Source organism: Colossoma macropomum, unplaced genomic scaffold (genome assembly GCF_904425465.1).
Source record: "Colossoma macropomum unplaced genomic scaffold, Colossoma_macropomum, whole genome shotgun sequence".
Taxonomy (NCBI): domain Eukaryota; kingdom Metazoa; phylum Chordata; class Actinopteri; order Characiformes; family Serrasalmidae; genus Colossoma; species Colossoma macropomum.
In genome coordinates, this window is record NW_023494789.1 from 22735078 (window position 1) to 22752546 (window position 17469).

Consider the following 17469-nt stretch of genomic DNA (forward strand, 5'->3'; position numbering starts at 1 on the left):
GATTTAACGTTTTTTGAGCTCAGCCGCCTGGAGCCAGGGGTGGTAACACACCTCTTAAAAAAAATAAAATAAAACAAGGCTGGCTGAGTGACAAAATGCAACTAGGCCACTACCTTTCACGCCATGCTATCAACATGCATCTTAAAAATGTGCAGTAGCAAAGTAGTAGTTAGAAACATTCAAACTGACTTTTATTAAATTCACATAGTGTAGTAACATGAACTGTGAGCCAGTGCATTATTTCGTGTATTGCAGTAAAAATATTTTTATCAGATCAGTAAGCTGCAGCTTTCACAAAGGCTTTACTGTTTGAAAAATGTCCAACCTCCCAGCTGAATCTGAGATTTTGATGAGTCTTCACAGCTTTCTGTCTGTGTCGAAAGTGGAGAGGAGATTTTTTTTTTTGTTGTTGATGTAATCATCCAGGGGCTGTATTACAGAAAGTTCCTTTCTTTTTGTCTTAACTTAAGATCCGACAAGTCAAGATAAGATTTTTCACAAATTCATATTACAGAAGCAAATCTGATCTTTTTTAGAAATGTTTTGTTATCTTACAGCAGCTTATCCCCAGTTAGGAAATTTTAACTTACTCGATCGAAGTCGACAATCAATTGCCATGTCTGTTCATTAGCAACCGATCATATGCGCACAGCTGAAACGTAAACACGTCATCAAAATAATGAAGCTACTTAGCCTGACAGCTAACTACCATTATTGATGTACATAAAAGGTCAAACAAAACGAAAGTGTGATAAACTGTAAGTTGTGAATATTGTGAGAGCGCCCCCTGCTGTTTATCAGAGCCCCCCAGTTTCAGTCTCCATTTCCCAGACGCTTTAGCCGAGCACGCTAACGTTATTCTTCCTAATAAACAGACACACGTTCAGCTCTGTCTCCTCATTATTCACCACCATCACTGTAATATTTTATCACATTAACACATGAAGGTAGTAAGAGAGATTAGAAAGTTAGAAAAGAAAAACATCTCACAGTGAAAGCAGAGTTCTACAGTATAAATAAATGTAGCGTCATTATTCTACTACTGAACTATGCTGCCTGACACAGCTGCCTAAAAGTGTTAGCAACGGACGCTTAAACAGACGTTAGGACTCTGTTGGCGTTTATCCTAAAGTAAGGACAGTATTTAGGAGATTTAGTCTAGTAAGGATGTTTGTGTAATACTGTTTTCTTATCTGGGATTAATGATAAGAACTGTTGTTCTGTAGTAGCTTCAGTCTTAAATTCAGTCCTGACTGAAGTTGTCATGGTCACTAAGCAGATAAGATAAGGTTTCAGACTGGAGAAGTTTCTGTAATGCAGCCCCTGGACTGGAAAAAGTATGTAAAAAATGTATTTTTATGTAGATGATCTGGTTCTTGAGTTTAAGGTATTTGGGATTCTGACATGAGGGTGTGGGTGATGAGTGAGGAAGATGATTACTAACTACTACTTCCAAACAGAAACAAAACAAAAAGATAATCAAAACAGCATCTGTGGTGTGTGCACTGATGTTCAATGAGAAGGCCTGACTTGCAGTTTCTCTGAAAGGTGTTCAGTGGGGTTGAGGTCAGGACTCTGTACGACGACTTCAAAGCTTCTCATTAGTTTTGCTCTGAAATGGCATTTTCCTTTAAAGCATAGTGTCAGCTTTTAGTTCAGATAAATTGTGAGTTTATTGTCCCAGATTATGTTATGTGGAGAAAGACCCTTTGCCCACCTCCCCATCTCTCTCCCATTTTCACTGCCCAGCCATTCTGTCCTAAGCAAACACATACGTGTGTGCGCGCACACACACACACACTTTCTTAAAAAAACCACATACACATTTTAGTTTTTTATGTTATGGATACCAAAATACTTGTCAGGTACATTAATGTTTGTCAAACAGGACAGATGAGCATGTTTGTGCTCTCTTTATTGGTTTTATCTTGTATTAGCAGAATTTTATCATCTCTCTCACAATCTGTTACAATTTAGTAACTTGATTGATCGACTTTCTGTAGCGGCAGACATCCATGAACATTATAGGACCGGTACAAAATGTCTCATCGCCAGCTGAAACCACTCCACGCAGAACTCCATCAGATGTGGTCAGGCTGCCACCAGAATTGCCCTGTGGGTGTGAGTGGGTGAGAGACACAGAGATATAGAAGGGAGAGTAGAGAATTAATTTTTACACTTAAGCTGTCAGTAATCTGACTAAACTACACAGTCCTTGCTGATCACAGCTCTTTCAGGTTAAAAACAAAATGCACAACAAGTACAGAAAGAGTCTTTTCAGGCTGTGAAGCTCTGTAAATTTGCACTAACTGAGACCTGGCATATACTAACATCATATAAAGTCACAAAGACACAAAGTAATGATTTGTTTATTAAAAATCCTTCAATTAATAATAGTAAAAAATAAATTCAATTCAAATTCAAAATAATAAAATCATTACAAAGGTTTGGTGAATGATGATGAGCCGCTGCATATCTCTTGCCTTATACTGTAATTATTATACTCATTTTTATACAGGACAAAGTGTAAGCTAATAATCATTTAATAAAGATTTTCATTTCATCTTTTTGGAAGTATGACATCCCCATTTCACCTGCCTTAAATCTAGTCCTGGTTTTTATACATTATATACATATATACATATACTGGATGTTAGTCTTGATTGAGTTTTCGTGCCTTTGAAATTTGTCATTTTATTTTTATTGCAATGAACAAGTAAATGTCTTCACTGCTCGTTTTAGATTTAGTAATAGTTTTCATCAACAATAAAAACCTTGGTATGGTGGTGAATTCGCAGTGTCTGGGTTGTGTTTAATCAGGGCCAAAGGATTTATTTAAAAATACAGACTCACCCCACAGCTATCAACATTCTTGTTAGGATCCTTAGCACAAAGAAGGCTACTGGAGGCTATTGAATGTAAACCGAGGTCCAGGCCATTTCTGTATCTTGACATGTCGTCACACTTTACTACCTCCAGCTCTCCACAGTGTAATTTCCCATCAGGATGTAATATTGATTTCTCTGTGGTCATTAAAGAATAAGTGAGGAATATGCCACTGTCCACAATTTAAGTAACTTTAAAGGGAGTGAACTTTGCACAACTGTTGGCAACTCAAAACAGTCAGCACAAAACATTTGCGGTTGTGTACAAAATAAAATACTTTAAATGTTTTGCAATTTTATTTATGTGAAACAGCCTGCAGACAATTATGCTTTGTAAAATGTATTGAAGTATTTTTGAAAAGCTGATTTAATGCGTTTACTCTTCATATCTGAGTAAAACTCACCTTTAACTGCTGATTGGGATGGATTTTTCACAGTAAACATGCCATAAAATTTAACCTTAGTTCTGAAATCAGGGGTTCTGCAGTCAATGTACTCAGGTAATTTGATCTGAACCTGAGTGGGCTGAGAAGTCTTTAGTTTCAGCAGAGCGATGTCATGTGCTCCATTGTAGTCTACATACAGGTGACTCTCAGTAAACTCTGTCACAGTTGAACTGGTTTTCAAAAATGCCTTCAAATTCCTAAAAAAAAAATAATAATAATAATTTTAGGACATGGTTCAAACAGACACACTGAATGTGAGCTTGGTGTGTCTATAAAAGTATTTTGGGAAAAGTGGGGAGATCAGGCTCTGCATGAATCCGAAAATATTACCACATAAATTTTTACTTTACTTTAAAGTTTTACTTTAAATATAAACATAAAGAAAATAATTGAACTCAAATGCAGAGTTCACTCAGGCTCCAAAGTCAGAATGTATATAAATAGCAATAAAGATATATAAATCATACAAGTTTAAATAAAAAATAACAAAGCTTCCAAAGTTGAAATTGCCAGAGCTGGATTTGAGTTAGAAGGACAATCAGACAGGTCAATTTTTTGACACACTATGAGCAAATGGCAGTCAATGGATGACAATCCCCTAAAAAGTAAAAAGGGAAGACACAAATTGGAATTTAAATAAAAAGAGAGGAAGAGAAAGAGAGAGAGTGTCACACCTTGCTTGCAGGTGAGGGTAGATATGCTCTGACAAGGTTGTGATTCGATGACACAATAGCACATTCAGTGTTTATTTAGTGAAATGTGTCGAAAATGTAGCAAAATGTTAAAAAAATAAACAAATAAGCAAAAAAACTATTTACAGAGTATATTTATAAATTTTGAGGAAGCAACAATTTCCTTCAAAATGTGTTGGCTCAACAATCAACCAATCATCTCTTCTCTCTCTACAGAAATGCAGTGAGCTCTTTAAATAGACATCCCACTGGTCTACCCACCCCAGCACATACCAGTCCTTCTCCTCTGCAGCGGGAAACAATAATAACCAGCAATAATAACTTATGAAATAAATACAAAATCCAAGAAAAGCTTGTTCACAATGAATTTTTGAATCATAAGCTAAAAAGCACACAGAATGAACAAGATCAAATGAAATAATAATTAAAAAAAAAAACATTTTAAACTAGGTTGTTAATGAAGACTAAAAGAATCAGAAGAATTAAGATACAGACATCTGCAGTGGCATAAAAAAATACCCACTGGAAGGAACCGGATTGTCCTTTTTCCTGCGTTTGTGTTTCACTTTTGTCTCATCTGTTCATAGGACATTTTCCCAGAAGCACTGTAAAACATCCAGGTGATCTTGGGCAAAGTTGAGATGGGCCGCCCTGATGTTTTTGGATGCAGCGGCTTCCTTTGTGGTGTCCTTCCATTCTTGTTCAGTGTCTTACTAATACTGGACTAATATTAGCTAACAGACTTTTGCTGTTACCCTTGGGTACTTCCTTATCTCTTTCAGGATTGCCCGCTGTGCTCTTGGAGAGGTCTTAACAGGACACCCTTCCTAGGGAAAGTAGCAACAGTCCTGAATTTTCTCTAGTTGTAGACAGTTTGTCTAACCATGGACATGTCTTTTGAGGTCTTCTGAGCGTTGTTTGCATCAAGGCATGGTTCACACTAACTTTTCTTGAGAAGAACAGATTTACCAGTAACGAGGCTTTGTGTGCTGCCTTTATTAAATAGGCGAAGCACCTGTGAAGCCCACATTTCCACCTCATCTCCTTAATTGAAACACCTTTTGCAAATCCGCTCTCAGAGAAGTTCACTTACTTTTTCTAGACTGCACTGTGGATATTTACTCAATGTGCTCAATAAAAGACATGAAAGTACAACTGTGTATGTCATTAGTTTAGTTAGATTGTGTTTGTCTATAATTACGACTTAGATAATCATCAGACCACATTTTAATAATAATCATTGCAGAAATGCAGGTAATTCCAAAGGGTTCATGCACTTTTTCTTGCAACTGTATCAAACAAAAAACACAGAAAACCACACGATACTCAAATTTATTCAAATTATGCTGAAACACTAAGAGAAGATAAAAAGATTTTAAGACACAAAAAACTATCATTGAGTTCAAAATCTAAACAAAATAGGAAACTCCATTGACCAAAATCAAATCTAGGAGCAGTGGAACAATCCGAGCAACAAATCTCCACAAAAATAGAAAAATGATATGAAATTACAGAGAAATTATATGATCCATTATATATTCATTACCACCGGATAGCCTCAACTTAGAACAACAGAAAATCTAAGAAAAACTGAAAACACTAGAATCCACTATCAAGATCCACTTGATTACCAAATCAAAAACTTAAACCTTGAAAAGTCTGCAGGCCTGACAGCATCAGGACAGAGATATTGAAGAGTAGCAGCCCCGAGCTGCTGCAGGCTCTGCTCACGTTGTTCAGTTTTGTTCTCCAGTCCAGCTGTTTTCCTGAGATCTGGTGCTGGCAGCTTATTTCCCCGATCTACAAGAGTGGAGACAAACTGGACCCTAATAACAACTGAGGCATCTGTGTGAGCAGTAACCTGGGGAAGGTTTTCTGCTGTTTTATCAACGCCTGAATACAGGCCTTCCCCACCAACCACAGTGCCTTGAGTAAAGGACAAATTGGCTTTCTACGAAATCATTGCACGACTGACCGTATTTACACCCTACACATCCTAATCAACCAACATATTCATCAACAAAATAAATGTTTTTACATGTTTTATAGATTTAATAAAAAAAACAATTGATTCTATTTGGCCAGAAGGTTTATATTGCAAAATATTACAAAATTCTCAAAATAATGTAGGAGGTAAAGTCTACAACATTAAATAATAAATGTGGAGGAAAGATTGGTAATAAAATGACAGATCTCTTCACTTAAGGGTGCGGGGTTAGGCGGGGTTGAAATTTGTCACCCACTCTTTAATATATACACTAATGAATTAGCTGTGTTATTGGAGCAATCTGCAATCTGGCCTGACACTAAACAAAATGAAAGCAAAATTTCTCCTCTGTGCAGATGATGTGGTGCTGCTGTCAAACACAGAAAAGAGGCTACAGCAGCATTTGGATCTGCTGGATAAGTACTGTCAGAACTGGACTCTGACAGTAAAACCAAATGAATCTAAAGTCATATCTCTGGAAAGCAGATATATGTTCAATTTAGGAAATGCCTGGGACTAAAGATTAGCACCTCAGGAGGCTTTGGACTGGCAGTGAATGCCCTGAAGGAAAAGGGCTGCAGAGGCCTCTTCTCAATCAGCTAACAATAATTCAAGATTGATATCCCAGTTAGAATCTGTGCAAAGATCTTTGACCGCACAATCCTGCCCATTGCACTGTACAGTAGTGAAGTCGGGGGCCACTCAGTCATCATGACTACACTAGATAGGACAAGCCCTGCATGCAGAATTCTGCAAAATGACTTTAAATGTCCAAAGAAAAACATCGGCAAATGCATGCAGGGCTGAATTGGGCAGATTTCCACTCATAATGAGAATTGAAAATACAACACTGAAATTTTGGATGCATCTTAAATCAAGTTCCAAAACAACACTACAATTTCAGGCACTGTGATCCAGGAGCAGAACCCTGAAAAAGGCCCCCGTGTCAGATAATAAAGAAACTGACCACCTCACTGACCCCCAGCACCCCAAACTCTCTGACCAGCACTGCTTCCCAAACACCAATTAGAGTAAACCAATTTTTAAACTAAGCAAAAACACTTACCTGGAACAACGGAAAAACCAAACTCCCAAAACAGACTGAATTGATTTCTGGTTCTAAAACAGGAAGACAAACTGGCTGAATATCTTGTTACTGTCCAAGATATGAAGCAGAGATGAATCCTTATCAAATACAGACTCACAGTCTGGTCACTGAGAATGGCAGGTTTAAAAAGTCCTGGGTGTGTGTGTGCTCACTGCAGGACAGGTGAGGTAGAGGCAGAGGAGAGAGTGTGAGGTCACTGCAGGAGAAGTGAGACAGAGGAGAGAGTGTGTGGTCACTGCAGGACAGGTGAGTTATAGACAGAGGTGCACTTCCTACTAAACTAAACAAAATATGAATTTGCCAAGAATAAATATTTGAACCAATTTGAAAAACATATAAATAGTTTCAGGACATTGGGAGATTGTGGTCAATTAATGATTATATTAGGAGGTGGTCCATCAGTGTCCACTGCACCCAGAAATGTGTATGAGCGTCATATACTCCGGGACAGTGATTGACCACCAAACCACAACCTTTTCTTGGTTTATTTATTATTGTTGACAATACAAATGAAGCAAAGCTCTGTCTAAAAGGTGAAGAAACCATAGACAGAGAAAACAGCACAGCAGCAAAACAGCATTTACAGGAAATGACACTGATGCTGCTAATCTGAATGACCAGTGAGAAATTCCTACAAGAGAATAAGCTCTTTCCAGGTCAAACAAAATCAAAAATATAGTGCCACAGAATGAGAGACGCCCACAGAATACTGTCTGTCCTCAACCTCAGCACTCCCAAATACATCATTATCCACACTGGCGTCAATCACCTCAGAACAGAGCAAGATTGAGTTGGAGGACTAGTGTGCAGAACACCTTTCTTGACGGTAAAATTATTGTCTCCACCTTCCTGCACTGCAAAGACTGGCCCTATCCTGAGGGCCAACACAGGCATCTGTAGAGGATGTGCTCTCCAGCGTAATTTACACCTGGCCCTCCACTCTACCATCACCCCCACCACCTCTATGACCATATGTGCACCTAAATAAAGATGTAGTCATATATTGAATATAGATTTTATATTAAGCCTTTATGCATTTTTATAATCTGTAACTATATAGTAAAAATAAAATGAATGTGGGTATGAAATAGTAACAACAGTATCAGTTTGTGAAGTTGTTGGTTTTGTTACACTGTGGTTCCATAGATTTAAAGTCATTTCAGTTTTTATTACATCATTATTACAGACATGTTTATTATACATACGAATCATTGTTATTTTTAAGAAATATGAGGTGTTCTTAGTTTTCCTTGTTTATCTTATTTCAAAATAAATTTTAAACAAAATTTCCTATAAACATGGCTTCACACTCAGCCAGCATTTTGAACATTTAAGGCCTGAACTCATCGACCATGGATCAAAAAATTTTCAAAACGATATCAAAGACATTCATATTCTTATAGGAGACAAGGTGTAGGACTGAGACAGCCACTCAGTGTCCCCAAGTCTACAGAGAAATCATCATACTTTAAAGATAAAATTAAAAGACTAATACCAAATAAGGCATCAGAACCCGATGGCATCCTACATAGGATGCAAATATGCACAGATGCTAAAATTTCAGTTGGCCATTGTAACGCTGATCAACTTAGTTCTGAGTGCAGGTTACTTCCCTAAAATCTGGAACCATGGACTAATAAGACCAGTCTTTATAAATGGAGATAAATTTGACTGTGACATTTGAGTGAACAGTAGTCTGGGGCAGATCCTGTGTAGTTTTCAACTTCAAATTAATCATAAAAATATAAGAAAAGGCAATCAAATTTCAGAAGCACCTAAGAAAAAGCGAGACCCACTCATATCATTAGGAAGCTCTGCAATACCAGGAACAGTCCCCTCACTCAGCTGGTCCTGAACTATGCACTAACATTCACTAACACGCACTAATACTCAACAGATTCAGGACAAGAAAAACACAACCAATCTGATAAGAATGCACCACATTACAGCATATCTGAGAGAAACAAACACACACTATTGGCAAATTTAAACAAATCCACAAAGTAAAATTCGTCGTTCTGAGAGAGGAAAGGCTGAACTTTAGTGATATTTCTCACATGATAAAAAGCTACGTTAGTGTGTTTACATGCAGATTAAACAGAGCTCAAAGACAGAGTCTAAGATCACACCCAGGTTCCCTACTGCAGCTTTGAAGCTAAAGAGCCAAGATTCTTTAAAGCAGGTTTCTCTGAGTTTTAGTACCAACAATCAGTATTTCAGTTTAGTATTTAGTTGTAGAAAATTTTGTGACATCCACTGAGAAATATGACACACAGCTGTCAGCCTGTGTGCAGTCTTGATTTTCAGAAGGAAGTGAAATGTATAATTTTGTGTCATCAGCATAGCTATGAAAATTAATATCATGTTTCCTAATGACATCACCTAGAGGTAACATGTACAAAGAGAAAAGCAAGGACCCTAAAACTGAACCTTGTGGGACTCCATAAGAAATGTAAAATTTTTTGATGAAACGTCTCCAAACACACTTCTATCAAAAATATACAAAATAGTTTCTGAATCAGATGCAAAACTAACTTTACAGACTATACAATGGAAAGAAGATCTATTCATCCCTCCCAGTGCCAGTTTCTGGTAATATGCAAAAATAATATATATGTGATTACAAGTACTAATCTACAGCTAATACAATATGAAATCATCCACATAGTGGATTCAGTCTCTTGTCATCTTAAGGCTTGGCTACTGCAACTCGCTCTTGAATGGTCGTCCTATGCAGGCCATCAAGCCCCTGCAACTCATCCAGAATGCAGCACAGCTTGTCTTCAAGTTCAGTTACGTCACTCCACTGCTGTGCTCCCTTTACTAGCTTCCTGTAGCTGCACACATCAGATTTAAAACCCTGATATTTGCCTACAAAGACAAAAACAGACCGGCTCCTCCCAACTTAATGGCAATGGTCAAAACTTCAATTGGAGCTCAAGCCCTTTGAGGCTACAGCTCGGCTTGACCCCCCATCCTTCAAAATGCATGGAAGACAAGCATCAAGACTTTTCTCTGTCCTGGCACCCAGGTGGTGGAACGAACTCCCACTGACTGTCCGAACAGCAGAGTCTCTTGCGGTCTTCAAACGCAGACTTTTTTACAGCACTTGAGTCAGAACTGAGTTTAGTGTGTATTGTGCTGTGTTTAATTCTGTTTCTTTTCTCTAGGTATCAATATGGGCTTTTGTTTCTGGCAGTATCTGCGCTCAGGACTGGCTTTCTCTCTAACCTATTTGTAACTAGCAAAGATACCTTCTCTAGGTAGACGACAAAGATCTTTTTGTAAGTTGCTCTGGATAAGAGCATCTGCTAAATGCTGCAAATGTAAATGTTTGGTCATGCTTATGTCCTCAATCATGAATGTATTACAAATAAAAATGAAGTTTTAAAAGTTTTAATGATTTCACAGTGAAACTAAGATCTGCCTGTTCATTAAATATGATTTAAACTATTTTAAACAATGTGCCTGAGAGGCCTACCCAGCATTTAAGACGGTGGATTAGAATCTTGTGATCAACGATATCAAAAGCTGCACTAAGGTCTAATAAGACGAAAACAGAAGGATTTTGTGCATCAGCGCTAAGCCTGAGGTCATTTGCGCAAGAAAACCAGGACTCAGATGTTTCATTCAGTCTTTTTGCCACAGATGTATAAAATCAAACACTTAGTCATGCAGTCACAACCATTAGTGAAAGAAGGGGTCATTTTAAAGAGCTCACTGAATTTGAGTGTGGTACCTTAGTGGGATACTGTTGCAACAAGTCAGTTTGTGAAATTTCTTCCCTCCTAGATATTCCACGATCAATTGTGAGTGGTGTTATTAAGGTAGAAATGTTTAGGAACCACATTGCCCTGCGATGGACTGGCGACCTGTCCAGGGTGTATCCTGCCTTCCGCCCAATGACAGCTGGGATAGGCTCCAGCACCCCACCGTGACCCAGTAGGATAAGCGGTTTAGATGATGTGTGTGTTATTAAGGTAGAAATGTTTAGGAACCACAGCAACTGAGACACAAAGTGTCAAACCAGGTAAAGTTACAGAGCGGGTTGCCGAGTGCTGAGGAGCATAGTGCATAAAAGTCACCAACGCTCTGCTGACTCAATAACTGCAGAGTTCAAACCTCCTTTGACTTCAACATCAGCACAAAAACTGCACTGGGATCTTCCATGGCTGCGCAGCTGCATGCAAGCTATACATCACCAAGCACAATGCTAAGCGTCGGATTGAGTGGTGTAAAGCACGCAGCCACTAGACTCTGGAGCAGTGGAAACGTATTCTGTGGAGTGACGCAACCCAAATGTTAAGAAGAGTCATTGTGTCCTTTCAACAAAAATAAATTCACCTTGCTAGCTACAGCATTTTTATATACATTTTATTGAAGTAACATTTTACTATCTTGGCTGCAAATATGTATCAGTATGTGCTAATGTACTAGTATAGGCTAAAAAATATAAACAAAAATATAGACTTGCTTTGCTCCGCTTTAAGCTTTAGCTGATCTATAGCTGCTTTTCTCACATCTCCGGCAGGAATCTTTTCTGCAAAAGTGAACAGTTTCTTGTAAAACGTCACTCAGCGTTCAAGTTTTCATGAGGCTAAGGTCAGCTTCTCATTCTCCAGCTTCTTGCTCGAATTTTCCTCCTCCACCTTAAATGGTGCCTGAGGCGCAAGAATGTAACCGCTGCACGATTTAAGGTGGAAGGGTTAAATTCGAACAAGAAGCTGGTGACTAAGAAGCTGACTTCAGCTTCATGACTTTATAGCAGTTGACAGTTTCTCATTGCAGATTAAACATATTGGAAAACCAGCAAGAGTGCTTTTAAATGCAAAGTCCATTTGTCTCCAAATTGTCAATGTTTGTCTTAAATCTTTCTCTTATTTGCCTTTTTTGTTAGCTTGTTAGTGTTTAAGAGCATTAATTGTTGGAACTGTATGTTAGAAGGCACAGCAAAGCTTTTTGTTACTGCAAACGATGATTATTTTATTTTTACCTAAAAATCTAATTCTGCTTTAGAGCTGCAACAGGGCAGTAAAAGGGCCACATGTGGCTCTGGATGTGGAAGAACTTGACTGACGCTCACAGAGCACTGACCTAAACCCCATCGATGAATGGGATGAATTAGAATAGAGCTCTTCTGGATAAATGGGTAAAAATTCTCACGGACACACTCCAAAATCTTGTAGAAAGCTTCCCAGAAGAGTAGAAGCTGTTATAGCTGCAAAGGGGGACCAACTCCGTATTAATGCCTACGGATTTAGAATGGGATTCATAAAAAGCTCCAAATACTTTTGTCCATATAGTGTAATTTGTAGCCCTTGGGTGGTCAGTGTGGAATGAAAACTTTTGCTTCCCACTAAAACCAAGCTTAAATTCAACAACCCAGAATTGAACCCCTAGGATCAAGAATTTATTGTGAGTTCATTATAAGAGACAGCACTACTTTCATACTTACGACATAATACAGTGAGCAGCAGTCAGAACCCACTGATCACTAATGAGAGACCCTCCACAGATAGGACGGAAAGAATTTTGGTTGTCTTGAAGACCCAGGATCACGTGGTGGGGGCCTTCATTTTTCCCACAGGTCCATCCATTGATGACTCTTTTCTGAACTTCAGCCACTGTGACACCTAGCAGTGAAGAGAAACAATGTGCTGCAAATTTACAAAGATCTCTGATTAGTTTAATTAACTGTGTTTAAATTGAACAGGTTTAACAAACAAGAACAGGAGTAACAAAAAATAACAACAATAATAAAGAAAACATAACACAGCACTTTCATAGTTACAAAGTTGTCCATAGCAGGGCAGTTATTATGGTCACATTTGGCTATTTCTAACGTCAGAAGTTGTGGACTTTCCACTTTTATCCACTAGCCCATCTTCTTCAAACTCACACAATAGAAACTGCAGCGGTTAGGGATATGTGATGCCCCAAATTTCTTTTTGATCTGATACCACAGTGCAGACTGAAATATAATGCGAAGGCTAATATCCCAATATCAGCACCAATACTGATACTTTTATCTGTCTTACTGTCATGCAATTTTAAGGTTTGAGTGAAAACTAGCTTTCTGCCAGGCATACACATTATGTGCATTCTTATTGGATAGGCCAGATGACGCCAGGAAGTAAACAAACGGAGAGTGAAGCTAGTTAGAGTGTAGAGCTAAGTTAGTGCCTCTGCTAACGGCGTCTGTTTGCAACTTGAATAAAAAGTGAAACAAGACGACATTGACTCATCACACATCTAATAAGTTTAATAAGTCTATTATTGAAGTATTATGCTATTCATTCACACAACAAGCCAATCATATGCAACGCTGCCGGTAAATAGGGGCTGGAGAGGGTGCTGTATTCCCTAATTTTTGCTAATTATGAGCTCTGTATTTTTTGTTTCCTTAATGTTCTTTGTGCTATTTTCTCTCAACCAGTCACAGCTAAATTTTTCTCTTTATTTTCTGATTGGCTCCCTGACACATATTAACCTGGCCCACAGCAATGAACAGCATAAAGGACGAGAACTCAGTAAGACAATGGAGAGTTAAAAAGCTTCAGTACAGTTTTGTATAAATACTGTACTATCAATCTGCTTTATTAGCAGCTAGTGTCAAAATGTCACGACTTCCCTCGGCTCTGAACTCTCTTTGGACTCAATCTCCCAGAATCCCCTGGGAGATCACGTGACTCCAGCCTCACTCTCACGCTCCAGTTTCCCAGAGTACTAATCAGTAACACCTGTTCTTCCTTGATTAGTTTAGTTTAAAGTCCGGGCTTGTAGATAGATTCGTTGCGAGGTTTTGCTTCTTTTCATAGAACTACTGAGTGTTATTTCTGACTGTTTATTCCTGTTCTGACCCATTTTGCCTTGTTTTTGACCTGCCTGATCCCTTTTGGACTCTTTTGCCTGGTTATGTTTGTGTTTTTGTCTATATTGTCTTTTCTGGATTTGACCATTGCCTGTGACCTGACTACGATTGTGGATTCTGTTTATACTAGTAAAGCCTCTCATTCACCTTTTATCTGCATCATTCTGTCGCGTTACACAAAATAGCTAATCAGGAGCTATTTAGCAAAATTCCAATATCTCAGCTTGCTCTGTCATCTTCCATTCTTTCAGTATATTCAGTATAATGTCTACATTTTTGTAATTCCTTAATTAATAACCATATCAGTTAGAAAACTGCTTTAAAAATTCTCAAAGCTTATATTAGCCTCCTCTGTTGTTAGCTCCCCCTCATTATGTCCAACGTCTGTACTGCTAGCAGCACTGTTGGCTGTTTTTGGCCCTGAACAAGATGACAAATATTGACTTATCACCAAAGTCAGTTTTTCAAAGCCATCAGTCATCGTTTCTGCAGCTTTCAGGGTGCAGCTTAGAAATTCAAATACTGATCAAGACAATGTTGAAATAAACCAAACAACTTTATTTAAGCTGAATAGCCTAATGTGCAGTTGGCTAGCTAGCCAACAGCTACCATATATGTAGAAAATGTATCCTCCAATGTGGCCACTTTTTCACAGGCCTCCTCAAAAGTTGTTTCTGTCTGAGCCACTGGGCTAGAGTATAAAATGGCTTTTGGTTGTAATCTGTAAAATAAATTGTGTATATTTTTCTGCCTCATTAGACACACTGGGGAATATGACCCAGTGATACCTTTGGTGCAAATGAAGTACAAAGCTGTTATTGTCCATGGCAAATTATCAATGTTGGTTGCTGCTGTTTTGCATGTTTTTAAAGTTTGCTTAGTTTTCAGGGGGTTCTTTGGATAGTTCACTATTTAAATCTGCGTTAAATCTGTGTTATATGTACCCACAAAAATATGCCACCTTGCCAAAACTACCTGCCACCCCTTTGCCTCCTCTGGTAAATGTTCTAGATCCACTGCTGCTTATTGTTGATATTTAATGTAAGGAACTGTTCTTAAAATAAAATATCACACTCAGAAGTATTGATACTTCAGCTTCAGTTGACTCAAACTAAGCAGCTTAACAAACTGGGAATACAGTTCCGAGGCTGAGTCTAGTGATACATTTGGTAGAGGTGAATATGTGATTGTTAAAACAATTGTAACTGAAGTTGTTGGAAGTGATAGAACAGAGAAAAAGACTCACACACACACTGAGCTTTATGTATGGAAAATACAGTATTTGAGGTCATTTATGAACGCAAAATGTACTGAATTTACCCCAGTACATTTAAGCAGCTTTGCTGAGACAAACATTTTGTAATGTGAAGCAGTGCTAGAGCTGTTACAGATGTCCTAACAGGCCTGTCACAGTTAGTACGTTATCACCTGAACACAGTTATTTTGAGCTGACCGCAGTTATTTTCCCACAGTGGTTACCTTTCACAATCGTATATTTACCTCACAACAAACAGAAGGGAATAGAATGCATCTACATCTGGTGGTGAGTAATATTGGTTTATTTGAGCTTAACCTGTATCAGTTGTTAGTTAACAGCTACTAAGTATTGACAGCTAGTAAGCCAATTACATAATCTGCCAAGTCAGCCTCTTTACATCTGGACCTTAGCGGTGGCTTACAAAGAACAAAAAATGGCAATGAAGTTTTTCGTATTTATATATCTTCAGCTAAAGTTTGATGATCATGACAGGCCTATGAAAAAAGTCTGAATTTTAAGACCTTCTTGAAATCTTGAAATGTTTAAATACGCAAATGTTTCTCAGAACGTCTAATAGTGTGCTTTATCAAAGTTACTGTACAGCAAGATGTCGTGACATTTGTTTTGCAGGCTGCACAGTTGATAAAGATTATCTGACATGACCGGTCCTCTTTATTATGAGCAATGGGATGAATTCATTGTGTGATTATTATAAATGGTAGACTTGTAGTTTAATGGGATTATTGTTTTACTTTGAAATGTGGAGAAAAAAACGTGATAATCTCTCATTCAGTCTTGTTTCCTCCACTGAATAAACACCTGTAACATTAACCCTTAAAATATAGGCAAAATGCTAAAGTGTTTGTTTTTAAGTGATACAAATAACGTAAAAGCAAAGTGTTCAAAACACCAGCAGCCAAATTCATTAAACACACAGCCAGATTTACCATGACGTTAAGACCAATTTCACAGTAACACATTCTCTTATTCATAAACAAGGAGTACCGGTGTGTTTTACTGTGTGGTACACACTTAAAAAAGATGATTCTTCAAGGGTTCTTTAGTAAAGGGAGTAGTTCTATTTAGATCATGAGTTCTATATAAATCCTTTTGTATGCTTAACTGGATTTTTTGCATGGTGAAATGGTTCTTCAGAATGTGTTGCATATGGTTCTATATAGAGCCTTTTTGAAAATGCCTCTTCATGGCACCAAAAAGGGCTCTGCTATTGCTACAAGCTTGACATTGTCACAATAGCCGAACCCTTTTTGGTGCTATATGGCACCATTTCCAAAAAGGTTCTACATAGAACCATATACAACACATTCAAAAACAATACATTCTCCATCAGTCTGAAGAACCATTTCACCATGCAGAGAACCCTTTAAACATGCAAATGGTTCTATGAAACACATGGTTCTAAATAAAATCATCTTATTTAAGTACGCATATGCCCTTTTCTGATGTGCCATTAGCAATTCAAAAACACTGCATGAACTAGTCTGACAGTAAATTTCCTGGTGAGGAACTAATATGGATTTAATGATCTTTTCTATAATGTCTTCAGACACGTTTGGTCACATGTGAATGGCTTTTACCAAGGCCAAAAATACTGCTGTGGTAAAAACACAGCGGTGACATGATGACTTTCTGAATAGGACTTCATTACCACGTTGAACATTTTGCATGGCGTAGACCTGTTACCACTGAGTTTTGTGGATCTGGTCTATTTTGTTCCTGACTTATGTGAATACTACACTTTCCTGCTTATATTACATTTTATAATGTACAGTTACAGTAAATACTTAATGTTGCACTCAAAACCGTCTCTTAGAAATAAAGTAATACAAGAGGTCAAAAGACAATTATCATAATTAGAAAAAAGTGTAACTCACCTGTCAGCATTAGGAGAAGAAGGCCCGAAAGACCTGAACAGCTCATCATGATCCTCCGTCAGAGACAACCAGTCTGATACTGAGACGCTACGGTGATGGCAAGCAGCTTCATTTTTAAACTCACTTTATTAGTGCCTCCATCGCTTATGCAAAAACCTGCACTTGAGCTGTTGCTCATAATGAGAGCTTCTTAACTGAAGTTCTAAAACGCAGCACATTAGAAGCACACTAGAAATACAAGAAAAGTCAACAGTTCCTGCACATCGGTAAACCGCATCATTTAACCGCATCATGTCACCAGGGCAATAAAGTTGCAGACTCTGTCAG

The 17469-nt window shown here is 38.0% G+C and overlaps 1 protein-coding gene across 1 annotated transcript; it reads right to left on the minus strand.

Annotated features, from left to right (window-relative positions):
• Nucleotides 1-1911: 1911 nt before the first annotated feature.
• Nucleotides 1912-17218, minus strand: LOC118807537 (granzyme A-like). Its single transcript, XM_036569559.1, has 5 exons — nucleotides 17143-17218; nucleotides 12574-12751; nucleotides 3290-3528; nucleotides 2854-3023; nucleotides 1912-2113 (listed from the first exon to the last, which is right to left on the minus strand). Exons 1-5 carry the CDS (start codon nucleotides 17189-17191, stop codon nucleotides 1967-1969), a joined length of 783 nt encoding a protein of 260 aa, XP_036425452.1. The 5' UTR covers nucleotides 17192-17218; the 3' UTR covers nucleotides 1912-1966.
• Nucleotides 17219-17469: the final 251 nt, after the last annotated feature.

What these genes read in the sequence shown, in the direction of transcription:
- LOC118807537 (XM_036569559.1), bottom strand. Translation starts at nt 17,191, where the DNA reads ATGATGAGCTGTTCAGGTCTTTCGGGCCTTCTTCTCCTAATGCTGACA. An exon ending in GCTGCTCACTGTATTATGTC is followed by an intron (nt 3,529 to 12,573) that starts GTAAGTATGAAA and finishes TTTTTTTTTTAG; the next exon opens with GAATTTGAAGGCATTTTTGA. An exon ending in AGAATGTTGATAGCTGTGGG is followed by an intron (nt 2,114 to 2,853) that starts GTGAGTCTGTAT and finishes TCACACCCACAG; the next exon opens with GGCAATTCTGGTGGCAGCCT.